The 17,755-nt window shown below is 60.1% G+C and overlaps 1 protein-coding gene across 1 annotated transcript in view; it reads left to right on the top strand.

Moving 5' to 3' along the window:
• The first annotated feature begins 515 nt into the window (after window positions 1-515).
• Window positions 516-17,755, top strand: part of LOC104061608 (uncharacterized) — a 28,050-nt gene continuing 10,810 nt past the window's right edge. Inside the window, exons 1-8 of the mRNA XM_054057903.1 lie at window positions 516-946; window positions 1,090-1,488; window positions 3,056-3,182; window positions 4,882-4,995; window positions 5,741-5,854; window positions 6,831-6,944; window positions 8,066-8,966; window positions 15,005-15,407. Of these exons, the coding sequence (XP_053913878.1) occupies window positions 923-946; window positions 1,090-1,488; window positions 3,056-3,182; window positions 4,882-4,995; window positions 5,741-5,854; window positions 6,831-6,944; window positions 8,066-8,966; window positions 15,005-15,407 (2,196 nt within the window). The 5' untranslated portion in view covers window positions 516-922. The remainder of the gene's footprint in view (window positions 947-1,089; window positions 1,489-3,055; window positions 3,183-4,881; window positions 4,996-5,740; window positions 5,855-6,830; window positions 6,945-8,065; window positions 8,967-15,004; window positions 15,408-17,755) is intronic.

Below are 17,755 nucleotides of genomic sequence, written 5' to 3'. Positions count from 1 at the left end.
GCCATTGGCTCGCTCACGCTAAGCCACGCCCTTCATCCCAGCCATTGGCCCGTGAGCCCTAAGCCACGCCTTCTCCGCACAGCTATTGGCCAGCGTGTGCAAGCCCCCTCCCCCCACTGCGGACCAATGGCTGGGTGAGGAGGCGTGGCTTAGAAGGAACGGACCAATGGCTGAGCTGAGGAGGAGTGGCTTAGATGGAACGGACCAATGGCTGAACTGAGGAGGCGTGGCTTCGTGCGCAAGGACCAATGGCTGGGCGGAGAGGGCACGGCTTGGCGAGCGCTGGCCAATGGCTGAGCGGAGGCGGTGTCCCGCCATTAGGGCGGTCCGTCCCGCCTCGCCCCTTCGCGCAGACACTAGGCCTGCCGCCAGCTGGCGCTGCTGTCCTGCCCAGCCCGGTTGGGATCCCGGTTGGGACCCGGTGCAGCTGCTCCCGCCGCCTCTGCCCTGCGCGGCACCGCCACAGTTGACGCTGGGAGGATGCGTAAAGGCGCGGCCGCGCGCGCTAAGCCACACCCCTTCCGTCCAGCCATTGGCCTGTGCGCCTGAAGCCACGCCCCCTCCTAACAGTCAGTGGTCCGCGGCCTGCGAGAGCCGCGCGGATTGGCTGAGCCTTCGCCCCGCTCCTTCCGCCCGGCCATTGGTCCGCGCGCGCCAAGCCCAGCCCCCTTCGCTCATTCATTGGTTCGCGGCCAGCGAGCTCCGCTCTGATTGGCCAAGCCTCCTCCTCGTCCGCTCTGGGCTGGGGCTTGCGCATGCGCAGTCCTCCTCCCCGCTCGGGGTCGCTGCGGCGCCTTTCCCATCATGCTCCGCGCCCTCGGCATGGCCGCTGTGCTCCGCCGCTACTGAGGAGGCGCCGGGCCCGCCCCGCTCCGCTCCGTTCCGTTCCGCCCCGCCGCCACCACCACCGCTCCCACCCGCCATGGCTGACTGGGCCCCCGCTCAGGTAAGCGCTGCCCACACCCTTTGCCCCCCCCGCCCCTCGGCCAAGCCTCATTTCCCCCCTCCCCCGAGCCCTGAGGGAGGGTCTCTCCCCGCCCCCCCCCACCACCATGGCGAAACCCAAGGCCTCGATTTATCCCCTCACAGGACCTGGAGTGGGAGATGGAGCCTCAGGAGCTGCCCCTGGAGCAGCAGCCGCCGCCCCCCGCCGCTGGTGAGAACGAAGAAGCCGAACTGCCCGCCGCCGAGATCTCCCTGACGCTTGTGGCCGAGCTCCAGGCCGTGGACAGGAAGGTGGACGCCCAAGCTGCTCAATTAATGAACCTGGAAGGAAGGATGAGGATGGCCGAAACAAAGCTGATCGGCTGTGAGAAGACGGCGGTGGAGTTTGGGAACCAGCTGGAGAGCAAATGGACGGCGCTGGGCACCCTCATCCAGGAGTACGGGCAGCTGCAAAAGAGGCTGGAGAACATGGAGAACCTCCTGAAGAACAGGAACTTCTGGATCCTGCGGCTGCCCCCCGGGGCGAAGGGGGAGGTCCCCAAGGTAACGGTCCTCTGCTCTGGCTTCTAAACGGGGTTTTTTTTGCATGTACGCTGCACTCACACAGCACCCACAGCTCTGTTTAGGGCAGTGGTGGTGCTGAGCACGGCACAGCATCCCTGCAGCGCTGCCGTTTAGTGCTGGGTGAAAAACACCGGCACTGGTGCCTTTTGTCTTAATTTCACACGGCTCGTCATGTAGAATCGGTTTGGATTGGAAGAGACCTCAAAGCCCATCCAGTCCCACCCCCTGCCACGGGCCGGGACACCTCCCATTGGATCAGGCTGCTCCGAGCCCTATCCAGCCTGACCTTGAAAACCTCCAGGGATGGGATCTGGGGGTTCTGGTTGATGGCAAGTTAGAATCATGGAACCGTGGAATAGTTTGGGTTGGAAGGGACCTCAAAGCCCACCGAGTTCCAACCCTCTGCCATGGGCAGGGACACTTCCCACTGGATCAGGGGCTCCAAGCCCCATCCAACCTGGCCTGGAACATCTCCAGGGATGGGGCAGCCACAGCTTCCTTTGGTGGCCTGTTCCAGGGCCTTGCCACTCTCACAGCAAAAACATTTCTCCCTAAGATCTCATCTCAATCTCCCCTCTTTCAGCTCAAAACCATTCCCCTCGTGCTATCCCTGCACTCCGTGATCAAGAGCTCCTCCCCAGCTTTCCTGGAGCCCTTTTCAGCATTGGAAGCTGCTGTAAGGTCTCCTTAGAGCTATCTTTTCTCTTGGCTGAACAACCCCAATTCTCTCAGTCTGTTCTCACAGCAGAGGTGGATCCACGTCTGATCTTGGCCAAAACACAGTGGCCACTCTGTGTGGGGTCACGGACTCTTTAGTGTGGCTGCAGCCAAGTTCGATTAATGCAGAATCACGTAGCTCAGCCCTGTGTGCCGAGCAGGCTTGGTAATGAGTGCCCAGTTCCTCTTCAGAGGGCATTTCAGCAGAACTGCTGCAAAACCGAAGTGGAAGCAGACTCTGCGGCGGGTTCTGTGCATGAGAGCTCAGCCGTGGCGTGAGGAGGCTGAGCAGGGGCCGAGTGTAGGCAGGCGATGGGGGAAAACCCCATTGTCTCCCTCGTGGGCCAAGGTGAAGCTGCCTGAACCAGGCTCAGGGCCTGTGTGAGGCATCTGAGGAGGAGCGGGTGTTGCTGCCTGGAACTGTCCTGTGCTGTGTGTGAGGAGTTTGAGTGAGAAAACATAGAATCATGGAATCATTAGGGTTGGAAAAGGCCTCTAAGCTCATCCAGTCCAACCGTCAGCCCAACCCCACTGTGACAAAGTGCCACACCCGCACATTATTTGAACTACTGCGGGGTTGGAGACTCTGCCACTGCCTTGGGCAACCTCTTCCAGAGCTTCACAACACTTCCCATGAAGAAATATTTCCTAATACCCAATCTAAACCTCCCCTGGGTGCAACTTGAGGCCATTTCCTCTTGTCCTATCCCTTGTTCTTTGGGAGACCAGCACCCACCATGCTACAACCTCCTTTTAGGGAGTGAAAAAAAACATCCCCGGGTGTTCTCTTCAACAAAATGTCTTGAGCATATGATGCTTCTAATTCCAGGTCCCTGTGGCATTCAACGATGCTTCGTTTAACTTCTCAGAGGAGGAGTGGAAGAGCTTGAACGAGTGGCAGAAGGAGCTCTACAGGCACATCATGAAAGGGAACTATGAGGCCGTCATCTCGATGGGTAAAGACAAGCTGGGATTTGCCCTGAGCCTTCCGTCGCAGCAGGTTTTCCCTGCGGATGGAGGCACTGCCGTCCCTGGTGGGATCGAGGAGGGTGGGGTTGGGAACGTATGCTGCCGGCTTTTGCCCTGGCCGTTTAGTCCTCACCAGTTTCCTTTAGTGGTGGGTGGACGTCGGGAGCGTCGCTGCAGTGACTGCTGCCCCCGGACGGTTCCTGTGGTCAGTAGGAGCCGAGCAAAACCTTGGGACGTAAGGAGAAGGGAAAAAGAGAAGCCCCTGAGCTAAGTAAGGACAGGAAAGAGGGAAGTTTCTTGGTCATGCAGAGGCAAAACAGACCCGCTGCGCTGGCTGCTTAGGGCGGTTCCTACTTTGGAGCTTCCTTCCAGCCTATTCTGTCCTTCCGCTAAAGGGCTTTTCCTGAGGGTGGAGAGCGACTCTATTGGCCACCTTGGTGCTCCCTCTGACCCCAGCCTCATCCCAGGGAACGTTTCTTGCGCAAGCTCTTGTGGTATTTGCTCCTGTAGAGCTGGGGAGAAGCAGCAGGCGAAGGCGAGCTCTGCCTTCCTCTTTCCCTTTCTGTGGCTCAGGGCAGTGCGCTCCCAGCCAAATAATTGCATTCACCACCAAACAAATGCATTCACAGCCAACCAGATGCCCTCTGCTCGCTCTTTCCAGGCCCAGCTGCAGGGATTCCCTCCAGGGGTTGTGTTGCCTTCATGAGCACCTACGTGCGTTCCGAGGAATGACCTTGCCTTAGCTGGACGCCCACCTGCAGCCGGTGGGAGCGCAGACGCAGGCCCTGAGAGGCGACCGTCTCCTCCCTGTGCCGAGGCCGCTGGTGTGGGCAATCCAGGCCTTTTGTCTTTTTATTCCCTTTCTTTCTTCCTTGATATTTTGGGGGGGGCAGAGCTCTTCTGCAGTCCCTGTATGCAAAAGATGAAGGATAAATCCGTATCCTGCCCATCCCATCCAACTGATTCACCTGTTTAAAAACCAATCCTATGTCCTACACCAGAGGCACAGGAACGTAGGGATCCGTGGATCTGAGCCTTGGAGCTTAGAAAAATGTATCTGTGCTTCATCTGAAGGTTTCCTTTGAGTAATGAGGTTTAGGGGTTTGGCCCTTGGATAAGGCAAACGGATCCACCAGCGCAGCGGTGGAAATGAATACCCAGAGCTTACATTTGTTTGGAAATGAAGTTTTCAGCTCTCCGCCCTAGGAGAGATTGTGATTGTCCCCTTTCCCCCACCAAAATCCGCAAGCAGCCTGTGACTCGGACGAGTAGGATGGAGCGGTCCTGGCTGGAGGGAACAGCATGGGGAGGGCACTTTCCCTGCTGCCGCTGGCTGACAGCTCTGGTGCTGGCCCTGAGCTGAAGTCCTCATTGTAATGGATCCGCGGACCTTAGAGAGGAGAAGAAAGGAAGCCTGGAGGTAAGCACAGATGCATTTTGTTCTTCTCCTCCCCACACTGCAGGCTGGGAGGTGCTCCTCACCTCAGTGTGCTCCTGCAGCCCGCTCACGTCCCCAGGGCCCAGGCAAGGTGAGCGGTGCAGATGTGTGAGAGCGTTTTCCTAAGCCTCTCTTTCCATTCCCCGTCATCCCCAGCAGTGAAGGAAGGTTGGTGGGTGAAGGTTTGAGTGTTTCTCTCCCGTGAGGGCAAAAGAAACGTTCTGATCCTCTAGTTCTTTTACTTGCAGATGCTGCCATTTCGAAACCTGACCTCCTGTCACGGATTGAGCAAGGAGAGGATCCCAATGCGGAGGATCAGGATGAATCTGAGGGAGGAGAAACCCCTACGGACCCCAGCACTGGTGAGCCACGAGGTCCCTAGGAGACAGTGGGGACGTGGAAAAGCAGACGTGTGGCTATCGCCGCCTGCCTGCGCTGTTCCACTTGCCTCTGCTGTTGAGTTTTGCCAGCTCTGTCCTTGGGTGCACGGGTGACTTTGCTTTTCCAGTCAGCTCTTGCCTGATGCATCCGTGTCTCCTGAAATTGTAGAATCATGGAATGGTTTGGGTTGGAAGGGACCTCAAAGCCCATGCAGTCCCACCCCCTGCCACAGGCAGGGACACCTCCCACTGGATCAGGGGCTCCAAACCTCATCCAACGCGGCCTTGAACACCTCCAGGGATGGGGCAGCCACGGTTTCCCTGGGTAACCTGTTCCAGGGCCTCCCCACCCTCACAGCAAAACATTTCTCCCTAAGATCTCATCTCAATCTCCCCTCTTTCAGCTCAAAACCGTTTCCTTCATCCTATCCCTGCAATCCCTGATCAGAAGCCCCTCCCCAGCTTTCCTGGAGCTCCTTTCCATACCGGAAGCTGCTCTAAGGTCTCCCTGGAGCCTTCTCTTCTCCAGCCTGAACAACCCCAACTCTCTCAGCCTGTCCTCATACAGGAGGTGCTCCAGCCCTCAGATCATCTTTGTGGCCTCCTCTGGACTGATTCAAACAGATTCATGTCCTTCCTGTGATGAGGGTATGTCTTTACAGAGGGATCCTTTGTAAATCAGCTGCGAGACGTGGGTGTAAACTCCTGTTCTTTCTCCCATGCACAGAGTTTTCCTTTCCTGGTCCTGATGACTATTCGTGGAGCAAATACGAAGAGACTCTGGCTGAAAGCCCCAACGAGGGCTCTGACGAAGAGGAATGCCTGGAGGTCCCTAGTACATGTGAGTCGGAAGCGCGGAGCTTCTCCGAGTGGGAGATGGAGGCAAGCTTAAGTTCTTGGCACTTGCTGGGGTCACCCGGGGTGAGATCCGTGCTCTCTGCCAGGTTTGCCTCAAGGGTTAGCAGGGAAGCTGGATGGCAACCAAAACAGATGGTTGTAAAAGCAGCCGTGGACAGGTGAGGGGGTGCAGATCACCTGTACGGTGTGGCATCACTTGGTGAGGTGGCACATTTGGTCAGCCTTGAGGTGGAGATGAGCAGGAGCGTGCGTGGGGCAGGCAGGCTTCAATCGCGCAAGCAACAGAGTTCTTAAAACTCTTTCCGCAAACATGTAAAGTAATATTTTTCACAGCTTTCTCTGTCAGCCAAACGCCAGGCTCCTTGTGGCGCAGCAAAAGATGTGTCCTTGTCACCACCCTGGGTCCCTCATGGGGACATTTGAACCACTTTGGGAAGCATCCCTTGCTAGGATGTGCCTGTGGCTTCCTGGCCTCGTTCTCAGAAGCAGCTCAACTCTTCTGCCTGATGCTTTCCCAGAATTCCAGCCTGATTCAAACAAAGCAGCCCGCTTCCAAGCCGCATATTTAGCTATCTGGCAAAGTATCGGGTGGATGAAAAGCCCCACGGTAGGAAATGCTGAGCAGTCTTCTCTGGGCACACAAATGCTCAGCACAGCTTGTGCTCAGCAGAAACCTGGGGGGTTTTCAGCTCTCTTCACGTCCCCAGATATCCTCTGGGCTCTTTTCGTCCTCCCTTTGCCAGCGTCCTTGGTTCATGGGAGATCCTTCTGCCCCGGCACTGCGCAAGCCAAGAAGGAAAAGAGCTTCTAGTCCCCTTGCCTCCATTTTTTTTTGCCTTTATCCTAAATCACGTGTTCTTAAAGACTTCTTCTGCTTCACCTCCTGCTGAGGAACCCACTTTTTCCCCTTTGTCTAGCTACGTATGTAGAGATATGATACAATGATCTCGTCATTGTAGTGTCTGGGCTTTCCCGAGAAGTCTTTATCCGTGATCCGGACGAGGGGATCGAGTGCTCCCTCAGTCAGTTTGCAGATGACACCAAGTTGGGCGAGAGTGTCGATCTGCTTGAAGGTAGGGAGGCTCTGCAGAAGGATCTGGACAGGCTGGATCCATGGGCTGGAGGGCAGAAGGCTCCGCAGAGGGATTGGGACAGGCTGGATTGATGGGCTGGAGGGCAGGAAGGCTCTGCAGAGGGACCTGGACAGGATGGATCCATGGGCCGAGACCGACGGGATGGGGTTCAACCTCAGGTCCTGCATTTGGGACACAACAACCTCGTGCAGCTCCAGGTCTGGGGAAAAGTGGCCGAAAAGCTGCCTGGTGGAAAAGAACCTGGGGGTGTTGGTTGAGAGCAGCTGAACGTGAGCCAGCAGTGGTGGCCCAGGTGGCCAAGAAGGCAAACACCATCCTGGCTTGGATCAGCCCTGGGGTGGCCAGCAGGAGCAGGGAAGGGATCGTCCCCCTGGACTCAGTGCTGGTGAGGCCACACCTCAAATCCTGGTTCAGTTTTGGGCCCCTCACTCCCAAGAAAGCCCTTAAGGGGCTGGAGAGTGTCCAGAGAAGGGACTGGAGCTGGGGAAGGGGCTGGAGAACAAGAGTTCTGGGAGCGGCTGAAGGCATTGGGGCTGTTTAGCCTGGAGAAAAGGAGGCTGAGGGGAGACCTCATCGCTCTCTGCAGCTCCCAGAAAGGAGGAGGAGGTGGTGAGGTGGGTGCTGGTCTCTTCTCCCAAGGGGTAGGACGACAGGGAACGGCCTCAAGTTGTGCCAAGTTCAGTTTAGATTAGATATTAGGAAATATTCCTTCATGGAAAGGGTTCTCAGGTCCTGGCAGAGGCTGCCCAGGGAGGTGGTGGAATCCCGATCCCTGGAGGGGTTTAAAAGCCATGTGGATGTGGTGCTTAGGGACATGGTTTAGTGGTGGAGTTGGCAGTGCTGGGTTTGTGGTTGGATTTCATGATCTTAAGGGTCTTTTCCAACCTAAACATTCCTGTGATTCTAAGTCAAAATACGTTGGTTTTGTTGGTATTCCTGTATGCTCAAGTAGCTCCAAGATGGGACCAGCAGCCCCATAGTGCCCAGTCCTGTCCGGAGCGTGCGAAACAGTGACCACCTCTGCCCTGAAAGAGTTGTGGGCTGACTAACGAGGTGGTTCTTATCTCAGAGAAATGACATGACTGTCTCTGCTCCGCCAGATGAACAGCAGTGCGATGAGGAAGGTTCTGAAAGCCTTGAGCTTCCCACCTCATTGACAGGAAAGTGGGAAGAGGTTTTCTCCAGCCCAGAAGAAGAAGCAAAACCAAGCAGCAAAAGCCGTAGCGGATCAACCCAGCAGCAGAGAACGGGCAACGGGCTGAGGCGCTCTTCTCGCCGTGGGAGAGATATGGCCAAGAAGGACATTCCTGAGGACGTGGCGGCAGTGGAAGGGCCGTACATCTGCTGCGAGTGCGGGCAGAGCTTCCTAGACAAGCAGCTCTTCGCCACCCATCAGAAAGCCCACGCCAACGAGGAAGCTTGCACTTCCTTGGAGCACGGAGAAAGCTTCAGGCAGAAATCCAAAACGAGCGCTGGGCCCTCCCGTTCCAAACAGTCCAAGCGCTCTTCCGATGGGGAGAAGAGCTCCGGTTTCAAGTATGGCTTGGTCCGACACCAGGTGAACAACATGGTGGAGCGACCCTACACTTGCTCCCAGTGCAAGGAGAGCTTCAGCCTGGAAGTGAGCCTTATCCTGCACCAGAAGCTCCATACGGAGAAGGGCGATGGGCCGCTGACGTGCACCTACTGCGGGAAGGACTTCCGAGACCTTTCCAAAGCCATCCGCCATCAGCGCATCCATACTGGCGAGAGGCCATACCAGTGCACCGAATGCGGGAAGAGCTTCATCCGGCGCGACCACCTGCTCAAACACTGGCGCGTCCACACCGGAGAGACTCCCTACCAATGTCCCGTCTGCGGGAAGCACTTTCGCTACAAAGAGTCGCTGAATTGTCACCAGAAAATCCACTCCCGTAACCCTCGGCCGATGGAGGATTCGCAGCACAACCTGGAGTCGGGCACTCAAACTGGCCATTTTTGCGTGAAAACAGAGACTAAGCAGTAGCGCTGCGTGGGGAGGCCGGGGCAGGAGGGCTCGCGGTTAACGGTTAACGGTCTGGCAGGTGGACGTGCCGCATGGTTGGGGAGGTGAACTAATATTGCAGCTAAGCCGTTGTTGTCACGCTCCAAAGCCCGCTTTGTCGAAGCATCGAAGGAATTCCTTTTACAAACTCTAATCCGGACGGCACCTCGTCGATCCCGCGGGGTTACGCGAGACTTCCCTAGCGGCGTAGGCCTTGTTCTAGTTCTCCCCTACGCAGGTTTGGATTTTGCCTGGAGAGAATAATCCCGAAGGATTCTCTGGGGTCCGTATTTAGCAGGTGTTTCCCCACCTATCTTTGTGCATATTCAGGAGCGACGAGCTTTCGCTTTCTTTTTTCCACTCGTTTCACTGCAAGAACGGAAGCGCGAGGAAGGGAACGAAGTTGCCGTTCCCAGGCCGCTGGCTGCCCGCTCCCGTTGCGTTGCTGCACTTGGAATGGCAGGAAGGAAAGAGAAGCGAAGCAAGAGACGTGGTTAGGGACACGACGTGGGATTTGCCGAAGGCATTAAAAAAACCGAGAGGAGAGAGCAGAAAGGAGCAAGGTGAGGGGAAAAAAGTCAGTGCAGGAGGAAAGGAGGAGCAGGAGAAGGGATGTTGGAGGAGTTGGGAGTGTGTGGAGACGCAGTCGGGTGCCTCACCCGAGGAGGACACATTCCTGCTCTTTTGAAGGATGTTCTGGTGCCAGCGGGGCTGTCACAGAGCCGCTGGTCCTTCCCACGAGCTCCTTATCGATGAAGGCGATTTTATTATCCTTTTTTTAACTGGGTTTGGTCACTCAGGTAAGTCAGATGAGTGAAGGCAACTTCTCCTAACCCCTGTACAGAGTTGTTTGGTTTTTAGTTCATCTAGAAGTAGTATGTTATTATTATTATTATTATTATTAATAATTATTATTATTATTATACTACAAGGAAATGTGACACTATATTTCAGTGACCTAAAACACTTCAATGTAGGAAATAACTGACCGGAGTTTTTCAGGCGTCTGTGTAAATATTGGTCGAGTTCTCGGAGCTATCGGTGTTGTTCCTGAAGTGGCCGTAAGTGGTGTCTTTTCCGCTGCGTATTCGTCAGCTGCTGGTTCGTGCTCGTGTTTTGTAATCCTTTATTTTTTGTACAGTCCGTCAATACAGTGTTTCCCATCCCAAACCAGTGTCCGGTGGGTGATGGCAGCCCCGCTCCCCTCCGTGTTTCGTCCTTGCTTTCCCGCGGCGACGCCTGCAGCGCTCTTTATTAGCATTTTCCGGGTTATTTGTTGAGCTGGAAAACCACACAAGCCAAGCAGGCTCCGCTCGAGGCCGTTATTATCCACGTTGAGCATCCACGGAGCCGGATCGAGCGAAAAAGCTGCTCAGCGCTGCTCGTGGTCAGTAGCCGGAGTTTGGTGTTTGTGGTTTTTAAGCTTTTCCTTTGCGGGAAGGAGATGTTGGGGTTTATGTGAGGATGAAGTCACAGCTCCAAGCACTCCAAACACTACCGGAGGCTGCGGCGGTGGTTGAGGAGCTGTTGGCCACAATCAGGCTCGGCTGCGGGCCAGAACCGGGACAATCCCACACCAGGAGAAGCCGGTGCATGCGGCTGCGGCGCCGCCTCACGCCTTAGAGCTGCGATATCACGGACTCACCTTTCAGCACCAGCTCTGAGCTTTGGGATTCAGCCGCCAACGCTGCGGCTTCATCTCCAGGGTGGCCGGGCTCTGGAGCGTCGCAGTAGAGCTGAAGGGACCTTGGCACATGCAGGACAATTCCCACTGCTCCTTGAAGCCACCGGACCACTCTGGATTTTCATCTCGCTTCCTCACTTGCACGTATCCAAGCTCTCTGTACCGGGGCTGCCAATAAACTGTTCCCACCAGGCCAGGCTCCACAGGGCAGTGCCCTGGTTTTTCTCGCCGCGCATCCTGGGAATGCAGTGCTGGCTGGGGGGTGGCAGCAGGAGCTCTGTGGTGGCCCAGCAGGATCCTGCCCTTCCCTGGTAGCGCCGTGCCTGCTTGTCTGACCGTGGGATCACGGGTGGTTGGGATCTCCTCGCTCCTGGGATGGTTGTGCCCCAGATCCCACCGTCCTGGGCTGCTCCAGGGTCTCAGCACCTGGATCCCACCTGTCCCGATGTCCCCTCTGCCACCTCCCACCAGTGTCCTGCTTTGCAGGGTGGTGGCCGTGGTTGTCCAAGATGGGTCCTCTGGGTGGCAGAAGCTCCAGTTTCCTTCCCGTTCCCATCAAAGTGGGTCCAGAGCAGCTGCCCAGTTCCTGCTCCCGGCTGTGCCGGTGCAGTGCCGGGTGCTGCGGCGACGCATGGTGTCTCCAGAGGAGAACTTCACCCCCAGCCTGGTGAGATCGAGCCAGATCTCCGTAGAGCCAACTCAATGCAGGGACGAGTCTAACCTCAAGCCTAATCCTAATTCTGGTGGCTTCCCAGGGAGAGTTGTCCCCACGGAGAGTTGGCCATGGGAAGTTGTCTCTTTCCAAGCCCGCCATCCTCCAGGTTCTTTCCTGCTGGACTTCCAGCTGCCCCGGGTGAAGGTAGAGCCCGGTGCGAGGCGATAGTTCCTTCTCCAAGCCCCGCACACGGTGTGGCCACCAGAACCGCGCTGTGCTGCCAGGCTGAGACTGGAGGGTGCCGGAGCTCCTCCACCAGCTGGAACAATGCCGGCTGCCTCCAGAGCTGGAGCACAGGTGGAATTTCCACCACCCTCTGGAGCAACCAACCAGGATGCTGCTGCTCCATGTGGGGATGGAGATGCTGGGGATGGTGGAGAGGAGGACAAAGCATCAAGTTGGATCCAGGAGTGGGAGCGCAGGTGGAGACACCTTGGTTATACCCATGGGTGCTCCAGGTTCATGCATGTTCATACGTGCATGATCGGTAGCATGGATCACCACACTCCAAGGAACACGGTCCCACTGGCCACATCCTGATCCCTCTCCAGCTGACCACGATGAAGATCCATGGTGGGAATTCAATATCTGTCTATATTTATGTATCTCTCCATACATACGGTGTGGGTTCTCCTGTAGATGGGCTCAGGACTGTTCCTCACCATTCCAGCGTCGCAGTGGTGATGGGATGTGGCCTCATCACCCTCGTCCCTGGCCTTTTTCCACAATCCAAAGGGTTCCCTGCGTTGTCACCCCCGTGCCAGCGGTCTCCTAGGTCAGAACCAGGAGCGAGGCCAGATGCTGCTGGCACGGGGTTGGTGGGATGGGATGGAGATGGGATGGGGACGGAGACAGGATGGGATGGGCACAACTGGGCCGATATGGGAGGGATGGTGGGAATGGGATTGGGGCGGGACAGGACTGGACAGGATGGCTTGGGGTGGGACAGGGATGGTGGGAATGGGAAGGGGATGGGACAGGACAGGGTGGGATTGTATGGGGATGGAGATAGGGTGGGATGGTGGGAGTGGGATTGGAATGGGAGAGGATGGGGTCCAATAGGACAGGGTGGATGGGGTGGGATGGGAAAGGGTGCAATAGGACAGGATGAGATGGGATGACATGGGATGGGACAGGAGAGGATAGACCCCAATAGGACAGGGGGATGGGATGGGATGGCCCGGCCCAGGGTGGGGTGGGACAGAACAGAACAGGACATGACAAGACTGGACAGGACATGACAGGGTGGGACAGTGCCACCCCCACCGAGCCCTGATCACGGCCACCCCAGTGACCCCCGTCCTTGCCAGGGCCCTGTGGCTCCCCCCAGCTTCCCTCAGTTCCCCCAGTTCCCTCCAGTCACCTCCACCCCAGTCTCCTCAGCATGTCCTCAGAGCTCCCCAGTTCCCACAGTGCCCTCAGCCCCTCCAGTCACCTCCAGTCCTCCCAGTTCCTCCCCATTGGCCCAGTTTCTCTCAGTCCCTCTCTGGTTTCCTCCAGTCTCTCTCCCAGTTACCCCTAGTACATCCCAGTCCCTCCCCGTTCAACCCTAGTCCTTCCCCAATCCCTCTCCAGTCCTCCCAGTTCCCTCCAGTCACCTCCACCCCAGTTTCCTCAGCATGTCCTCAGAGCTCCCCAGTTCCCACAGTGCCCTCAGCCCCTCCAGTCACCTCCAGTCCTTCCCCAGTCCCTCTCCAGTCCTCCCAGTTCCTCCCCATCAGCCCAGTTTCTCTCAGTCCCTCTCTGGTTTCCTCCAGTCTCTCTCCCAGTTACCCTTAGTACATCCCAGTCCCTCCCCGTTCAACCCTAGTCCTTCCCCAGTCCCTCTCCAGTCCTCCCAGTTCCTCCCCATCAGCCCAGTTTCTCTCAGTCCCTCTCCGGTTTCCTCCAGTCTCTCTCCCAGTTACCCTTAGTACATCCCAGTCCGTCCCCGTTCAACCCTAGTCCTTCCCCAGTCCCTCTCCAGTCCTCCCAGTTCCTCCTCAGTCCCAGTCCCTCCCTTTCTCAGTTATTCCTAGACTCTCCCCAGTCCCTCTCCAGTCCCCCCCCAGTTCCTCCCAGTCCCTTCCAGTCCTCCCCATCAGCCCAGTTACCCAGGAACAGCCCCCACCAGTAACTCCCAGTCCCCTCCAGTCCTCCATTAGTCCCTCCTCAATCCCTCCCGAGACTCACAGAATCACCGGGTTGGAAAAGACCTCTTGGATCATGGAGTCCAACCATTCCATTGACCACTAAACCATAGCCCTGAGCACCTCATCTGCTCATCTTTTAAACCCCTCCAGGGATGGGGACTCCACCACCTCCAGGGCCGCCTCTGACAGGGCCTGAGGACCCTTTTGGGGATGATCTTTTTCCTGAGGTCCAGTTTGAACCTGCCGTGAGGCCATTTCCTCCCATCCCATCCCTCGTTTCTTGGGAGAAGAGCCCAACACCCACCTCCCCACAACCTCCAGGAGCTGCAGAGAGCCATGAGGTCTCCCCTCAGCCTCCTCTTCTCCAGGATAAACACCCCCAGGGCCCTCAGATGTTCCTCACAACCCTTATTCTCTATCCGCTTCCTCAGCTCCATTCCCTTCTCCAGACGTTCTCCAGCCCCTCAAGGTCTTTCTTGGAATGAGAGGCCCAAAACTGAACTCAAGGTTAAAGGTGTGGCCTCACCAGCGTTGAGTCCAGAGGGACAATCCCTTCTCTTCTCCTGTGGCCACCCCAGGGCTGATCCAAGCCAGGATTCTGTTGACCTTCTTGGCCCCCTGGGCCACTGCTGCCTCATGTTCAGTAGCCATCAACCAACCCCCCCCGGGGCCTTCTCCTCTGGGCAGCTTTCCAGCCCCTCTTGCCCCGGTCTGTAGGGGTGTCCCCCTCCTCCAGGGGGCGCTACGTTGTCTCCTCCCCCCCCCCGGTCTTCCCCCCCCGACAGAGGCCGCTGTTTTGCCGCTCCCCACTTTGCCCCCCTGCACTCCCCCCTCCGCCCGGCAGAGGCCGCTGTTCTCCCGCCTCTCTCTGCCCCACCCCCCCTCCCCTGCACTCCCCCTTCCGCCCGGCAGAGGCCGCTGTTCTCCCGCCTCTCTCTGCCCCAACCCCCCTGCACTCCCCCCTTCGATCGGCAGAAGCCGCTGTTCTCCCGCCTCTCTCTGCCCCAACCCCCTCCCCTGCACTCCCCCCTCCGCCCGGCAGAGGCCGCTGTTCTCACTCCTCTCTCTCCCCCCCCCTCCCTGCACTCCCCCCTTCGCCCGGCAGAGGCCGCTGTTCTCCCGCCTCTCTCTGCCCCCCCCCCCACTCCGTCCCGCACTTCCCCCTCCAACCTGGAGAGGCCGCTGTTCTCCTGCCAATCCCTCCACCCCCCCTCTACTCCCCCCATGCACTTCCCCCTCCGCCCAGCAGAGGTCGGTGTTCCGCCCTCCTCTGCCCCCCCCGCTGCACTTCCCCCTCCAGCCTGAAGGGGCCGCTGTTAAGCCCCTCCTCTGCCCCCCCCGCTGCACTTCCCCCTCCAGCCTGAAGGGGCCGCTGTTAAGCCCCTCCTCTGCCCCCCCCGCTGCACTTCCTCCTCCAGCCTGAAGGGGCCGCTGTTAAGCCCCTCCTCTGCCCCCCCCCGCTGCACTTCCCCCTCCAGCCTGAAGGGGCCGCTGTTCCCCCCCGCTGCCCCTCCCGCCCCCCCCCGCTCCTCCCTGGGCCGCGGCGCCCTCGAGCGCCCCGTGCGGCGGCGGCGGAGGCAGCGGCGGGGCCGGGGCGGCGCGGAGCAGCGGCGGAGCCGGGACCCGCAGCCGCGGCCGCTCTCTTCGCCTCCGCCGTCCCCTCCCTTCCCCGTCGGCGCTTTTCCCTTCCCCCCTCCCCTTTCCTTTCCTTTCCTCCGTTATCTTTTTTCCCCCCCTCTCTCCCTCCGTTTCTCCCCCCGGTCCCGGCGGGTCTCGCCGCGCCGCCCCCGCCGCGCCGGGCCCTGCCCGATGCCCGGTGCCGGAGGGAGGTGAAGGAGCGAACGGGCGCCGGGTCCCCCCGGGCACGGAACAAAGCGCCATGGCCGAGGTACCGCGGGGGGAGGCGCCGGTACCGGCACCGGGGGGGGGTGGGGGGGGGCACGTCGGGGCCGGCTGCGCCGTCGGGGCCGGGAACGGGGGGTGGGAAAAAGAGGGGGGAGCCTCGAGGGGGCGGGAGGGGATGGGGGAGCAGAGAACGGGGAGCCTCGAGGGGGCGGGGGGGAGAGAAGCGGGGGGCGAACGGGGGTTCTTGGGAGGGGGAGAGCCCCGATGGGGCGGGAGAGGGTGGGGGGGCAGAGAGGGGAGTGGGGGGCGAACCGGGATGGGAGAGTCCTTGGGGGGGGCAGGAGGCCCCGATGGGGCGGGCAGAGAAGAGGGGGGCAAATGGGGGTCCTTGGAGGGGGGGGGAGCCCCGATGGGGCGGGAGAGGATGGGGGGGAGAGGGGACAGGGGGGGGGACGACGACGAACGGGAATGGGAGAGTCCTTGGGGGGAGAGGAGGCCCCGATGGAGCGGGAGGGGAGAGAAGGGGGGGGCGAATGGGGGTTCTTGGGGGGGGGGGGAGCCCCGATGGGGCGGGAGAGGGGACGGGGGGGGGGGGCGAACCGGGGTGGGAGAGTCCTTGGGGGGAGAGGAGGCCCCGATGGGGCAGAAGGAGAGAGGAAGGGGGGGGCGAATGGGGGTTCTTGGTGGGGGGGGAGAGCCCCGATGGGGCGGGAGAGGATGGGGGGGCAGACAGGGGAGGGGGGGGTGAACGGGAATGGGAGAGTCCTTGGGGGGGAGGAGGCCCCGGTGGGGCCGGGAGAGAAGGGGGGGGCGAACGGGGGTTCTTGGGGAGGGGGAGAGCCCCGATGGGGCGGGAGGAGACCGGGGGGTGGGGCGGCAGACAGGGGAGTGGGGGGCGAACGGGAATAGGAGAGTCCTTGGAGGGAGAGGAGGCCCCGATGGGGCGGGAGGGGAGAGAAGAGGGGGGCAAATGGGGGTTCTTGGAGGGGGGAGCCCCGATGGGGCGGGAGAGGATGGGGGGGGAGGGGGGGACGACGAACGGGAATGGGAGAGTCCTTGGGGGGAGAGGAGGCCCCGATGGGGCGGGAGGGGAGAGAAGGGGGGGGGCGAATGGGGGTTCTTGGGGGGGGAGAGCCCCGATGGGGCGGGAGGATACCGGGGGGGGTGGCAGACAGAGGAGTGGGGGGCGAACGGGGAGAGTCCTTGGGGGGGGCAGGAGGCCCCGATGGGGCAGAAGGGGAGAGAAGGGGGGGGCGAACGGGGTTTCTTGGGGAGGGGGAGAGCCCCGATGGGGCGGGAGAGGAAGGGGGGGGCGGAGAGGGGAGTGGGGGGCGAACGGGAATGGGAGAGTCCTTGGGGGGAGAGGAGGCCCTGAGGGGGCTGTGAGGGAGAGAAGGGGGGGCGAACGGGGGTTCTTGGGGAGGGGGAGAGCCCCGATGGGGCGGGAGAGGATGAGGGGGGGGCGGCGGGGGGGGGGGGGAAACCGTGATGGGAGAGTCCTTGGGGGGAGAGGAGGCCCCGATGGGGCGGGAGGGGAGAGAAGAGGGGGTGAATGGGGGTTCTTGGGGGGGGGGAAGGAGGCCCCGATGGGGCGGGAGAGGACCGGGGGGAGGAGAGGGGATGGGGGGCAGACAGGGGAGTGGGGGGCGAATGTGGATAGGAGAGTTCTTGGGGGGTGGGGGGAGACCCCGATGGGGCGGGAGGGGATGGGGATTGGGGGGGGGGGCAGAGAAAGGCGGGGGGGGGGTCTGAGAATGGGGGAGCCCCGAGGGAGCCTGAGGGAATGGGGGGTCAGAGAAGGGGGGATGCGAGGGGGGGGGAAGGAGGAGGAGAGGGGGAGTCCTTGGTGGGGGGGGCAGCCCTGAGGGGGCCGGCGGGGGGGGGGACAGTGGGGGGGCAGACAGATGGGGGGGAATCCCCGATGGTGGGGGGCAAACAGGGGAGATGGAGTCTTGGGGGGGGGCAGTGGGGTGAGGGGGGGGGGGAACAGTGAGGGGGGGGAACAGTGAGGGGGGAGGAAAGAGGGGGAGCCCTGATGGGGCAGAGCATTGGGGGGAGGTGTAGGGGGTACGGGGGTCAGTGTTGGGGGGAGCCCTGGCGGGGCAGGCAGGAGGGGGTCCCATTGATGTCCCCACGCCAAAGGCACCCGGCTGTCCCCTGTCACCCCTCTCCCGCTGTCCCCCATCCCATGGGACACATCTGCCCCCCCCCAAACAGCTTCTTGATCCCCTACAGGGACATGGGGACATCCCTGACATCATGGGGAGCATTGGGACGTCCCCCTCGCTCCCAGAGGGTCCCATCGCCATCCCCATGGCGTTGGGGCTTGGCTGTCCCATGTCACCCCCCTCCTGGTGTCACCCACCTCCCAGTGTCACCCCCTATCCCGTG

The sequence above is a fragment of the Cuculus canorus genome, chromosome 2 (genome assembly GCF_017976375.1).
Source record: "Cuculus canorus isolate bCucCan1 chromosome 2, bCucCan1.pri, whole genome shotgun sequence".
In the NCBI taxonomy this organism is placed as follows: Eukaryota; Metazoa; Chordata; class Aves; order Cuculiformes; family Cuculidae; genus Cuculus; species Cuculus canorus.
The sequence above is the reverse complement of the archived record's forward strand: the minus strand, read 5'-3'. Positions and strand labels throughout refer to the sequence as shown.